General features: G+C 48.5%; 1 protein-coding gene across 1 annotated transcript; it reads right to left on the reverse strand.

Annotated features, from left to right (window-relative positions):
- Positions 1–389: 389 nt before the first annotated feature.
- On the reverse strand, positions 390–1067 carry LOC134934893 (histone H1B-like). The gene has a single exon (XM_063930232.1). The coding sequence runs from the start codon at positions 1044–1046 to the stop codon at positions 390–392; it is 657 nt and encodes a 218-aa protein (XP_063786302.1). The 5' UTR covers positions 1047–1067.
- Between the last annotated feature and the right edge of the window lie 13195 nt (positions 1068–14262).

The following is a 14262-nucleotide window of genomic DNA, read 5'->3' on the forward strand; positions in this document are numbered from 1 at the left end:
CGACAGCGGGATGATGACGTTCGGGCGCGCTCGGGTTAACCGAGCAAGGCGGGAAGATCCGAGTCTGCCTCGGACCCGTGTAAAAAGCGTGAAGTTCGGGGGGGTTCGGTTTCCGAGAAACCGAACCCGCTTATCACTAATTATTTCCCGATCAGTCTTGCTACAGTAGTGCTAATAAATAACCCTGCGTTACGTATTAATAAGCAACCCAAAATCCCACGGAGAGACTGCTGAACTGTAACGTTATGTGGTGACTCAATATCTGTACACAGGGCGCCCCCAACTGGTCACGCCGTGCGCCTACAGCTCTGCCGGGACAGGGTGGGTGGCTCTGAAAAGAGCCTTTGGGGGGATAACAAGGAAGCGAGGCTGCTACGGCGGCTCTTCCATCACTTCTTGGCCGCAGCTTTCTTGGGCTTAGCTACCTTCTTGGCCGGGCTTTTGGCGGCTTTGGGCTTCGCCGCCTTCTTGGCCGGACTCTTGGCTGCTTTGGGCTTCGCCGCCTTCTTGGCCGGACTCCTGGCCGCTTTCTTGGCCTTCGCGGCTTTAGGCTTCTTTGGGCTTTTGGCAGCAGCCGCTTTTGTGGGTTTCTTCACCTTCTTGGGGCTCTTGGCTGCACTCGGAGCTTTCTTGGGCTTCTTCGGGGACTTGGCCACTTTCTTTGCCGCTGGTTTCTTGGGCTTCAGGGCGGCCTTCTTGCTCTCCAGCTGATTCTTATTGAGCTTGAAGGAGCCGGAAGCGCCGGTGCCTTTCACCTGGGTGAGCGTTCCTTTGGTCACCAATCCTTTCACCCCCACTTTGATGCGACTGTTGTTCCTCTCCACATCGTAGCCTCCGGCAGCCAGTGCCTTCTTCAGGGCGGCAAGAGAAACTCCACTGCGCTCCTTGGAGGCGGCCACTGCCTTTAAGATCAGCTCGGAAACGCTGGGCCCGGAAGACTTGCCGCTTTTCTTGGCTCCCCCTGCAGCTTTCTTCGGCTGCCTCTTCTTTTTGGCTGCGCCCTCTGACGGCGGGACAGCGGCGACGGCTGGTGCAGTTTCTGCCATGTTAGCTCAACGTCACTTTAACCAACAAATGGTAATACAGCACAAGCCGCTCTCTGACGTCTTTTATATACGGTGCCTGCTGTGCTGTAATTGGCTGCTGAGCCTGGTGCGTTCTGTGCTCTCATTGGCGGAATAAGCAGTCTTTGTAAACCCTTCCCTGTCTGAGTGTAAGGGGAAATCTGCCCTCACCTTGTGTTTCCCTAACGCAGAAAAAGAGTCTTTTATAGGGCATGAGAAAAGCAGCGTGCCGCCTCTCTGCACCACACCAGTACTCCAAGGTCTCCCCTAGGCCTACACGGCCATTGCTAGCCAAGGCGCTGCAAAGAGAGCCAGGAATAGCCGCTGTCAGCTCACTTACACCAGGCTGGATCTGTCCAGCATGTAACACATCTGTACTTTTCCGCGAGGCTAAAACGTCTGATTGGGGCATTTTTCTGTCCCCCTGGCACTACATGTAACGAAGGTGATCTGGGGCTCAGTCTGTGCAGGGGTGGCAGCATTTTCAAAGACATAAAGGTGATGGTTGGGCTCCTGTACACCCGGGTGGCTAGCACAGGCAGGTTGCCCCACAACGTATTGGCAGTCTTGTTTAGGAACTCTAGTTACTGTGACAAAAGAGAGATACCCAGCATAGTCAGCCACAGGTTAACCCTGCCTGTCTGAGATTCTCCCCGACGTGTAGAATGTTGGTGGCATTTTCCCCAAATGTTTATAAAATGACCCATACAGACATGAATGTACATTTATGCAAGATCGGTGTGTCAGAGTGAGGGCTATGGTGATCTGTTCCCATTACGAGTTCTCTTTTAAAAATCTGTTCACATTACGAGTCCTCTTTTAAAAATGCCAAAGTATGAGACTTTGGCATTTTTAAAAGAGGACATCGGAGCTCTATAAGAGTAATACTTCTATTCCTCCCATGTGGAATCATTATGAATATTTGTATAATTAGAGGGAAAAAGTAGGAATATTAGGGAACATTAGGGGGATAATTAGAGAGACCACTTGTAACAGTGCTAGGTGAGAGGAATGGATGAAACGAGGATAAATAGGTGAAGGGTTTAGGATGGCAATGGGAAACCTAGCAGGTGCACAGGTGTGAGGAGGAGGAGGAGGAGAAGGAGGAGGAGAAGAAGAAGAATCATTACATGGCAAGTACTAATTGCAGAATAAAAGCAGTGGATGCCATTTTCAAGAAAGTACATAATAGTCCGATGATTTAGGCATATAAATGGATGATAGACATATGTGCACACAATAGTTCTGGGGAGTAAATTTAACTGATGAAGCTTGCAGAATAAGAAGAGAGACAACAGTCACCCGAGGAGCACAGGTTCAACTAATCTTACTTTGTAAATGTACTACCGTGATAAAAGCAGGTGCTGCAGCTTCAGCTGTGAACGTCACTGACGGACAGCAGGAGAAAGATGCACCGAGACCACAAGGCTGAATGTCCAGAGCAGGCATTCCCAACCATGGTCTTCAAGGCACACTAACAGTGCAGATTTTAGTGAAATCCAGGCTGCAGCACAGATTATTAAATCAAAATAACTGAGCTACTAATTAAGTCACCTGTGCTGAAGCCTTGATATCACTAAAACCTGCACTGTTAGTGTGTCTTGAGGACCGTGGTTGGGAATGCCTGGTGTATAGAAGAGGCGGCTGCGGACCGAAGCATCAGAACCTCTTGGGGAAACATTGTGTCAGCAGAGATCCACTGTGGATGCAAATTTGTGAGGAGAAGGGCAACGCAGAGTAACAGACCAGAGTTCAACGGCATTGACCAGTGATGGAAAGCACAGGTATAGACTAGGGCAGGTCAAGAGCAGTGTTAAGAGAAGATGATCGCCGTAGAGGAATGGAAGACAAATGAGGATGGACATGAGTTATGGACAAACAGAGATGATGACTGCTAACTGAAGGGCGTGGACCAGCAGCAAGTACCATCAAGGTCTGAACCTCATCCCCACCCAATGATGGCAGGCTGGAGTAGGGTTCTAGAGCAGTGGGAGTCTGCAAAGAAACTCCAGAGCAAGTAGGGAAACCACAGAACTCGATCTGTGCCACACCAGTGGCTTTCTGCGTCTCCAAGGATGGTATAAAAAGAGAAAGAAAGAAAGAACCAGTAAAAAAAGGCAGAAAGGCCCTGCTCCTTCTTACTATGGAATGTTTGCATTGATTAAATGTCCCCATATTACTAATTATTTCTCAGCGGTAAGTAATAGCACAGTGAGGAGTCATGGGTAGTAGCACACTCACGTTGGACTCTGGAGCAGACATTGTTGGCGTGCTGCACCATCAGAAGAGGTGATAGATTATTATTGAATTAGGATTGTTTTTAATTATTATTATTTCTTCACATAAACTATGGTAAATATATATTGGCCTTAAATCCCTATGGTCCCATTTAAGAGCCTAAACTCTATTATATTATCATAAGTATAACTTTTTCTCAATTCTTTAAGAGTGTAGTTTTTTTGGACCCCTCTCTCCTCCCCAAGAACAAGCAAAATGGATATCAATAAAATACATGTGCATAAATACAAATTCAGTGATTATAATAGGACAATGCACGATTGGCTGTACATGCAGGTCCTTTAGTTTTGTGTTTTATTTATTTTACATAGTTTCCACTGAGTAGTAGAATTGCCCATTTATGTAATCCAGATCTACAGTAGCCTTGTATTTTCTTCATGCAATGTCCCAGACATATAAGGTTTAGCTTGTGGTCTAAATGGATACATGTGCACAGATTGTATCCACAAATGTTTCAATAGGATAGTTACAATTGTATCATACTATAATACTGTCTCCCATTAGTATCAAATCGTTTCACACATGCAGAAGTTCTTTTCATACTCAATTTTAAAGCTACCATACTTACTATATGCTAGAAAATACATAATATGTATTTATGGGTTAATAATGAAACGATTGTTATTTTAGATCAAATAGTATGCAGAGTGTTTTTTTTCTTCTTTTCTCACTGCAGTCATATATTAATATCTCCCTGGAATTAGTAGGTATAGCTTGTATGTATATATATATATATATATATATATATATATATATATAGTATTTACTCTTTTATGTTAGTATAATACACATTCCGAAAATCTGATTATACTCAAATCTAAAGCTTCAGAATATGCTATGTAAGGGGGTATATATTTCTACTTTACAAGTACAATTGAGATGGGGAAAAAAAAGGAGAAACCAATTCTTGGCGGTCTTTTTGAAAAATCCAAGGTTTTGTCTAAACCAATCAGGTTGAAAGGCGTTTCTAAGTCCCCTAATCACAGGGCAGCAATGTGTATAAATAGAGCTGTAGAACGTCAGCTCTTATAGTTGCCAATTCAGCTTATAACAAGCGGAATTGGGCTTGTTTTTTCTTCTGGTTGCTTATTTTTTTTGGGTGGTTGCTTGTTGCTTGTTTTTGGGCTTATAATTTTTTTTGCTGCTTGTTTTTGGGCTTCTTTTGTTTTTAGGTATCACTGACACCGACTTTCAGAGATAATTAGTCATTCATCCATATAACACAGATCCTCACACAGACATACTGTAGGTGAGACGTTGTGGATGAATAGAGTCTTAAAGAAATGATGATGAGTCATTCATTATGTCTATTGTTGACGACTGCCGGTTGTGTGTATTCAGTAGGGCTAATTTGTTTTTAACAATGACAACAACAAAGACACTGAACAGACACACAACAGTGAAGCAATTTAGGACCAATTTATGTGGTATTCTTTATGTCAGATATGGTTTAAGACGCTTGGGTATTTGTTGCAAGGATTTTAAACCAACTACCAATATGCTTCAGCGCTTCAACTCAGGAATGTATAACATGGAAGCTTCTATAGACGATGGAGACAGCTCAGATGAATTTGCTTATATCCATTTTAAATAAAACCTTTGTAATTCAGTGTGCTATGTACTTTACCTCACAGTATGCCATCTGCAATGCACTTTACTTCACACAGTGTGCCATGCACTTTACCTCACACAGTAGGGGTCATTCCGAGTTCGCTCGCTAGCTGCTTTTAGCAGCATTGCACACGCTATGCCGCCGCCCTCTAGGAGTGTATCTCCGCTTAGCAGAATTGCGAACGAAAGATTAGCAGAATTGCGAATAAATAATTCTTAGCAGTGTCTGAGTAGCTCGAGACTTACTCCTACACTGCGATCAGCTCAGCCCGTTTCGTTCCTGGTTTGACGTCACAAACACGCCCTGCGTTCGGCCAGCCACTCCCCCGTTTCTCCAGACACTCCTGCGTTTTATCCTGGCACGCCTGCGTTTTTCCGCACACTCCCAGAAAACTGTAAATTTCCGCCCAGAAACACCCACTTCCTGTAAATCACACTCCGATCACATTTCAACAATGAAAATTCTTCGTTCGGACGTGAGTAAATCTACTAAGTTTTGTGCTAAATTTACTTAGCGCATGCGCACTGCATACCATGCGCATGTGCATTTTTGTCTTAATCGTTCGGTTGCGAAAATCGGCAACGAGCGAACAACTCGAAATGACCCCCAGTGTGCTATCTGCAATACACTATACTTCACACAGTGTGCCATGCACTTTACCTCACATAGTATGCCATCTGCAATGCACTTTACTTCACACAGTGTGCCATGCACTTTACCTCACAGTGTGCAATCTGCAATGCACTTTACCTCTCAATAATTCCTTTGTTATTTATTGAATTGAGTTACTATTTAATATTTATATATGCATTTATTATTTTGAATTGTCTTAATAATCTTTTGTTTTTGTTACCTTGATTTGGCCTCTTTATTTATTTAATAGAAGTACAAAGTTGGATGTTGTAAGATTATTTGTTTTATCTTTCCATAGAATAAATATTTCACAGTGAATACAAATGACCACAGATACAGTATATACAGTTGGCAATTTTCACTTGAGATTTTTCTTTAGAGGAAACATGAAAGTATAGTATCTTAAATTCACAACTCTAACTATAATATTTATAAAAATGCCAGTATTCTTTAAAAGCCAGTTTTGTGCTGATAAATATCATTGTAAAGACCTTAAAGGCAGATTATATAAATAATTATATGTATTTTAATAAGACAAACAATAATGTTTGTTTTTATATATAAAAAAAAAAACTTGAGTTGGGCTTTTTTTGGGGCTTTTTAGGATTGGTTTGGGCTTGTTTTGGGCTTATTTTTCAGTCATCGGTTGCTTGTTTTTCATTTCAGAGTTGGCAACACTGTCAGCTCTCCATCCATTCATTCTACAGACGTTAGAGATGGCCAGGGCCAAGCAAACAGCGCGTAAGTCCACTGGCGGCAAAGCTCCCCGCAAGCAGCTGGCGACCAAAGCCGCCCGGAAGAGCGCCCCAGCTACCGGCGGTGTAAAGAAGCCTCACCGTTACCGACCCGGGACCGTTGCTCTTCGGGAGATCCGCCGCTACCAGAAGTCCACTGAGCTGCTGATCCGCAAGCTGCCCTTCCAGCGTCTGGTGCGTGAGATCGCCCAGGACTTCAAGACTGACCTGCGCTTCCAGAGCTCCGCCGTCATGGCCCTGCAAGAGGCCAGCGAGGCTTATCTGGTGGGGCTCTTCGAGGACACCAACCTGTGCGCCATCCACGCCAAGAGGGTGACCATCATGCCCAAAGACATCCAGCTGGCCCGCAGGATCCGAGGGGAGAGGGCATAGATACTCGGCACTTCCTATACACGCAACATCACAAAGGCTCTTTTCAGAGCCACCCAAGTCTTTCTAAACGAGCTGCAGCTTAAGTCATCCCTCAATGTCGGAGTAACAGGATGCGGATGAATCCTCCGCTCTCCACCCATAGCAGCTTCAAATGACAGGCCAAATCTATGAAGTTTACATATATAATACGATAAGCAAGCCGCAAAGTGAATAATGGAATGTTGACTGTCAAAAATTAAATATTTGGACGGACTGCTTCACAGACAGTACATCGTTACTAGTGTTCCGCCTAGATTCCCTTGTACAACCTATTTTCTTCAGCAGGGATAAGAGGCTATTGTTCTCACTTTTCCATGGTCAAATCATTTTATTTAATGCAGCTGTTTTCATCCTAGCTTTGTTACGTCACACGGAGAGAGACTATGGTTTCTCCCTCTATATACGGATCAGCTTCCCACTCCTATAAGCGGAAGGGGCCTCATTTGCAGCATGCAGTTATTGCAAAGGGAATATTCAGACTATCATTCGATTTCACCACAACAGACCAGGGCTCCTAAAGGGTAAGGGAGCGTTTATACCTTTAGCGGTTGTATGGACGGGATGTGGAGAGGAAAGCGCGGCTAGCCCGTCAGATATCGCTACAACACAAGCAATGGCAGTACACACAGCTCTCCTGGGAAGACGTGGGTGGCTCTGAAAAGAGCCTTTGTGTTGTGTGCCGGGTATATAGTTTCTGTGGTGGAAGCTGCCAGCCTCACATTACTTGCTCTTGGCCGGTTTGTGGCTCTCGGTCTTCTTGGGCAGCAGCACGGCCTGGATGTTGGGCAGAACGCCTCCCTGGGCGATGGTCACCCCACCGAGCAGCTTGTTGAGCTCTTCGTCGTTGCGCACAGCCAGCTGCAGGTGGCGGGGGATGATGCGGGTCTTCTTGTTGTCGCGGGCGGCGTTTCCGGCGAGCTCCAGGATCTCAGCCGTCAGGTACTCCAGCACCGCGGCCAGATAGACCGGGGCACCGGCTCCCACTCGCTCAGCATAGTTTCCTTTCCTCAGCAGACGGTGAACGCGACCGACTGGGAACTGGAGACCGGCCCTGGATGAGCGAGTCTTGGCCTTAGCCCGGGTCTTGCCGCCTTGTTTGCCTCTGCCGGACATGTTCAGTTCACAAAACAAAGAGTATCTTTCGACAACAAACCGAGAGGAAATGTGAGCCTGTAATACCGCCCTCCTCCTATATATACACTCAGAGAGGATCAACCGCGTGCTCTGTGATTGGTTTGCTTCCTAATGAACCAATGCTGCTCAAGTTTATCCACAGACCAATCCGCAATATGTAGTGAAGGGGGGGGTGTTAGGTACCTCCCAGTGTCACGTGACACTTCTACCCTATAGCGTTACCAGAAGCGGTGAATCTTCGTTTGCATAAGCTGCCTATAAATACAGCAACCCCGGGCTTTGTACCGCACACATTTTCTGCATTGTGTAAAAGGACAAGTGGGTGGTAAAAATGCCTGATCCAGGAAAGTCTGCTCCAGCGCCCAAGAAAGGCTCAAAGAAAGCCGTAACCAAGACCCAGAAGAAGGATGGGAAGAAGCGTAGAAAGAGCAGGAAGGAGAGTTACGCCATTTACGTCTACAAGGTGCTGAAGCAGGTGCACCCTGACACCGGCATCTCCTCCAAGGCTATGGGCATCATGAACTCCTTTGTCAATGACATCTTTGAGCGCATTGCGGGGGAAGCTTCCCGCCTGGCTCACTACAACAAGCGCTCCACCATCACCTCCCGGGAGATCCAGACCGCCGTACGCCTGCTGCTGCCGGGAGAGTTGGCCAAGCACGCCGTGTCCGAGGGCACCAAGGCCGTCACCAAGTACACCAGCGCCAAGTAATCTCCCCTTCCTCTCCCACACGAACACAAAGGCTCTTTTAAGAGCCACCCACCTCCTCGCTAATCGGGCTGTAACTGTTATTTGCGCTGTGTCCTGTCTCCCTGAATTTGACTGAATCACAGTAATCTAGGCTGTGTTGTAGTTTCTTCATTCCTTATACATGTGCATCTTGTCAGTCGGATGCTGGGGAACTCTCCTCTAGTGTGCGAGCTAGTACAGACCCCCCTGTTGATGATTACTGCGTGCACAGCGACATTCTCTCCGCTCTCATGTACTGTAAAACACGTTCCAGATGTAGATCAGGTTTCTACAGAACTCGTCAAAGCTACAGATGCCAGGGCTTCTAAAACGCCATAGAGCGCAGCAGAAACACTGCCCGTGTAGTTGCTGTGTGACTAGCACATTATTTTCTGTCTGGTACAAGTGATACAAACTGGATTGTTACCTTGTTAATATCGCTACTATCTCAGGCAGGATGACTTATTAAGCAACTTATTCTTGATAAACAGGTGGTTAAAAGTCGGTCTTCGAGATACTATGATATCGTTGCAAAAGTAACAACGGGATGCAAACTGCGGTGCCCCTGCTTGTACCTAGTCCATTATGACCTCACAAAATAGGATTCCCGTTTAGGCGCACACGTACCAGTGATGCTCGTTGCTGTAAAAACCGCTTCAATGGTTATTTGAGGAGTAGTAGTGATCCGGGTCGCAATGTGGGTGAGCGCTAAGGTACGGTTCAGCTGACCCAGTTGACATACTATTATTATTTACACCTAATATACAATATTTTAAGACGGCGAGAGAACATAGCTGATACGCTGGCGCTCGCTAATTAGAGATCGAAGCGAACCGAGCCTGGGTGCCAGGAATACTTTTAGCTAGGGACACCTCAGAAGCGGCGTGCCATTGGGGGAGTGTTCCCCTACCGGGTTTTGAATTTTCCACTCCGGTTAACTTGTTTTGACCCGCCGAATTTAGCTCGGCTCTCATTGGGCCATTCCGATGAATCGCCCTCCTAGCCCAAGGCGCTGGTGTGGGTCCGACTTAATAGCGATAAACACTCTATATGTATTTGGAAAATATATTATTTATCATTTCAGGGAGAATGAAATGTCACTACTTTTCGTTAATTGGCTATAGGTGTAAGACCTTCTTTTACTATTTTACCCATACTCATTTTACTCTCGAAATGTGGGATCAAATGGATCCAATTATTTTTTTTAAACATTTATATTAGATATCTGTTCACGGAAATGAATAGAGATGACGAAGAGAAAGCTGCCACTGTATTGCGGTGTGCTAAGTCAGAAAAGGCGGACTACCCAGGTCTCCGCCTCTCCGAGTTTTAGGTCCCCCATCAGGTCCGCTCTTCCTCTTAATAAAGGGCAGCTGTGAGGCGATCAGCTCATTCTTACTGATTGCAACTCGCAAGCTGTTTGAAGATGTCAGGAAGAGGCAAAGGTGGTAAGGGACTCGGGAAAGGAGGCGCTAAGCGCCACAGGAAGGTGCTGCGGGACAACATCCAGGGCATCACGAAGCCTGCCATTCGCCGTCTCGCTCGCAGAGGTGGCGTGAAGCGCATTTCTGGCCTCATCTACAAAGAGACCCGTGGGGTGCTGAAGGTCTTTCTAGAGAATGTGATCCGGGACGCCGTCACTTACACCGAGCACGCCAAGAGGAAGACTGTCACAGCTATGGATGTGGTCTATGCTCTCAAGCGCCAGGGCCGCACTCTGTATGGTTTTGGAGGTTAAGATCTGGCTCCTCTCTTTGGCTGATCTCCTTTCCCGAAACACGCTAACAAAAGGCCCTTTTAAGGGCCACCTAGAGTACTCCTGAAACGAGCTTTATGAACATGCTGCTTTTCAAGGGAAGCGTAATGTCACAGTCAGTTCCACAATATTAACGATAGAAATACACTTCTTTCCCATCTACAAAGTCTCGCTGGATATTCAAATAATAGACGCCAGAAGTTGCCATTTACAATGCATAGACCATATAGAGCTAGAATTTTAGTCAATCTGGAATGGAAAAAGGCAGCAGCATAATTGCCTCTGTCCATTTGGATGATGCCTCCTTGTGTCTGGGTGGAATCGGTTCGATATTATGTTATGAAAAATTCTGAAGGATGTAGGTGTAATATACCGTGCATAGCCTGCGCAGGAGGTGCTGTAGCGGGGTACTCTTGATAAGATGTGGAGTTAAAACGTCACTTGTATTATGACGATGACATACTGACAGAATACATGTCCTAAAATTCAAGCATAGTGTATTAAGGCACTGCTGTGAATGTTTCTCCAAGTGTAGTTTATATATAATCTGTTACAACGACCTCTTGAACAATTATTAAGTAGGCAAGCTTACTTGCCAACGACTCTGATACAGGGGAATAGAAACTGCACAGAACCATTTGTCTCTACTGGAGGTTCTCTTTCTGGTATAGCAATCTCCCTGTTATTGTGTAGCTAGTGTTCTCAAAAAGTGCAAACAAACATTAAAAGGATACTTGTGTGAGAGTGCAACGTCAGGGCGTATAGGATCGGTACCACTTACCGGACGCCGCCTGCTCTCACTCGCAGGTGCTGGAACACCCGAGAGTCCTGGAAGCACTTCTGGACGACCCGGGCAAGAACACCTAAGAGGAAGAAGATCCGTTAAATACCGTCTCCTAAACCGTGGATAACAACCCCTATGTAGCCGAGGAAAAAGGCGCCTTCGGGCTAGGTGGGGGTCATCACCGGCGTCCGCCTCAGAGCCCGAATTTCACCTATCGGCACTTTCGCACCAGGTGGAAATTCCGCCTTGCACAGCCGTGCAAGGCTCACCGTTGCCCTGAAGGAAGGGAGATAGAAAGGACACGACCAAACACTCAGACTATTGTTACTCACCGTCTCACACTCCGGTACTCCGATCTTCTCCCGTACAGATCCCTGTAAGGAGGCAAGAGAAAAAGAACCGCCGTGCAGGGCCTAACTGGACCTAGTGTCTCACCTTATCCTAACTACAACTGCAGAGCCCTCAAACTAGCTCTGTGAGTGTGGTGCAACCAAACTAGGCACAAACTTCATAACAGTAACTTGCCCTGCACGGTAACAACACACATCGGAATACCACATACCACGGTGCTGTCCTTATAAATACCTACCGCCGGATGCAGGGGGTGGGCGCCGCACAGCCTACTCACCTCCTATGCTCTTCCCGGTAGGGGCCACTGTCCCTCCCTAAGGGTGGTTTGGACCTGGTATCCAGTACCACCTTATTCACCTTGATGAAAGTACTTCTGGGCCTAGCGCCCCCTGACTGCGCCCAGGCCGGAGGCCTGACTTCACCCACGGGCCTAGTGCCCGCCTAACTTGCCACCCGTCGGGTGACCTGGGCCTTGTGCCCAGGGTCACCTTATACGTATCCCTATTGGCCAAATTGCACTAGGGCCTAATGCCCCCTAATGTTCCCACAGGCCTAGTGCCTGAATGTACACCCGGGCCTAGTGCCCGCCTAACTGGTGCCCGTTGTGTGAGGGTGATTCGAGCCTAATGCCCGAACCCCCGGAGGATAGTGGTCTGGGCCTGCGGGCCACGGGCATAGTGGGACCCCGACTGCGCGTGGCCTCGGCCCAGACACACTGTCCGAATTGCCCCACGAGCCGGGAGGGCCCGACTAAATAGCCACAGGCCGGGAGGGCCTGAATGTGCCCACGGGCCTAGTGCCCGAACGCCTGGTGGTCTAGGGAGGATCTATAAATAAGTGAAGTAGGCCCAGGGCCTCTTACCAGGACCGGTGGGAGAGGCTGTGGAGGGGAGCTTCGTTAGCTCTTTTGCTTCCCGCTCCAAACAGCACTCTCCGCCGATCGTCCGTCTCCGCTGGGCCGCCGCCGTCCGGTCTTCTGGAGATGTCTTCCGGTCTTCTGGAGATGTCTTCCGCCTCTTCTGGCTCCGCCGTCGCCGCCGTCGCCGTCCGCGCTGGCCTCCTGGCTTCTTCCTCTTCAGTAGCTCTTCTCTGCTCCGTGCCCGGCTCACTACTGAGCTCCGCCGCCGCCCAGCGCCTGATATAAGGCGCTGGGGGGAGGCGGAGCCATGACGTGGCGGACTCCCATTGGTCCGCCGCGGCGACTCCTCATTGGGCGCCGGGCCGCGAGCAGCGATTGGCTCGCGTCCGGCGCCCTTTTCAAATCCGCCGCAGCTGATTGGAGGAACTTGGATCCTCTCGGATCCTCGTTCCTCCGGACTCCGGCGCTCTGCCGCCCGCCGCCTGACATTTCCCCCCCGTTTGTCCTTTGTAGTCCCGACAAAGGTAGACTGAGACCAAATATACTCCGGGTCCGCATACCGGGGACCAGGCACACCGCGGTTGGACCGCTGAGATCGCCGAGGCAAAGGAGATAACCCAGACCGGGGGGCCCCAGCCTCCAGGAGATTATGGTCATGAGACGGAACCACTGGGGTCCACCAATCTTCCTCCAGGTCAGTCCCTCTGGGCAAAGATGCTAATACCGTCTCCTCCCCAGGCAACGAAGCCGTGTTCACACCGGGGGCACCTCCAACCTCCACTTCTTCTGGAAACCTACAAGGACGCAGCATATCCCGATGAAGGGTTCTTAACCGACCAGACCCATCTGTTGCTTCCACCTGATACACCGGGCCCTCCTCGGTGAGGCGCCTCCGAACAATATAAGGTCGCACCTCCCACTTCTCTGCTAACTTGCCGCCTGGCCGCGTCATGCGGACCAGCACCCGCTGTCCCACGTCGAAAGGCTCTGCTCCTCGAGTCCGATGGGGCGTATGAGTGTGGTCGGCTATTCTCTTCCGAGTCACTTCGTGAGCCACTTTTAACCGCTGCTGGTGTTCGGCGACCCAATCGGTGGACAGCAACCCCCCTTCCTCCCGAAACTCGGTCAAGTGCAAATCCTGTGCTTCCCGCCCAGGACGACCAAACATCAAAAAGAAGGGGGAGTATCCAGTGGTGCTGTGAACCCGGTTGTTATAAGCCCACACCAACTCGGCTACGTGCTCGGGCCACCTCCGTCTTTTGGCGTCTTCCAAGACCCGCAACATCTGGAGCAAAGTCCGATTGAACCGCTCGCAGGCACCATTTCCCTGAGGATGGTACGGCGTGGTACGGGACTTCTGCATCCCGTAAAGTTGACAAAGCCGTTCCATCAGTTTTCCCTGGAAGCACGCCCCTTGGTCGGAGTGAATCCTCTCAGGGCACCCAAACTGTCGGACAAAATGCTCAACAATGGCTTTGGTTGCAGACTCCGCGGTCTGATCCCGGGTGGGGACCACCACCGTGAATTTAGTGAAATGATCAGTCATGACCAGGGCGTACTGATGGCCACTAACGGACTCCCCAATCAGAACGTAATCGATCATTAACAACTCCAGGGGACGACTTGTCTGAATGGTATGTACCGGCGCATGTTGTTCGTTTGGTTTGACCACGCCGCACCTACGACATTCCCTGCACACCTTCTCCACCAATGTCCATAGCGGAGGGGCGAAGAACTGGCGCTGTATCCACTGAAAGGTCTTGTCCACCCCTAAATGGGCTCCGCTATCATGCGCCTCCGTCACTAGTGCCTGGAGGGACGCTTCCGGCACCACTAACTGTTCCACCCTCCTGAGTTCGTGTCGGAGATATACTT

The sequence above is a fragment of the Pseudophryne corroboree genome, chromosome 6 (genome assembly GCF_028390025.1).
Source record: "Pseudophryne corroboree isolate aPseCor3 chromosome 6, aPseCor3.hap2, whole genome shotgun sequence".
Lineage (NCBI taxonomy): Eukaryota > Metazoa > Chordata > Amphibia > Anura > Myobatrachidae > Pseudophryne > Pseudophryne corroboree.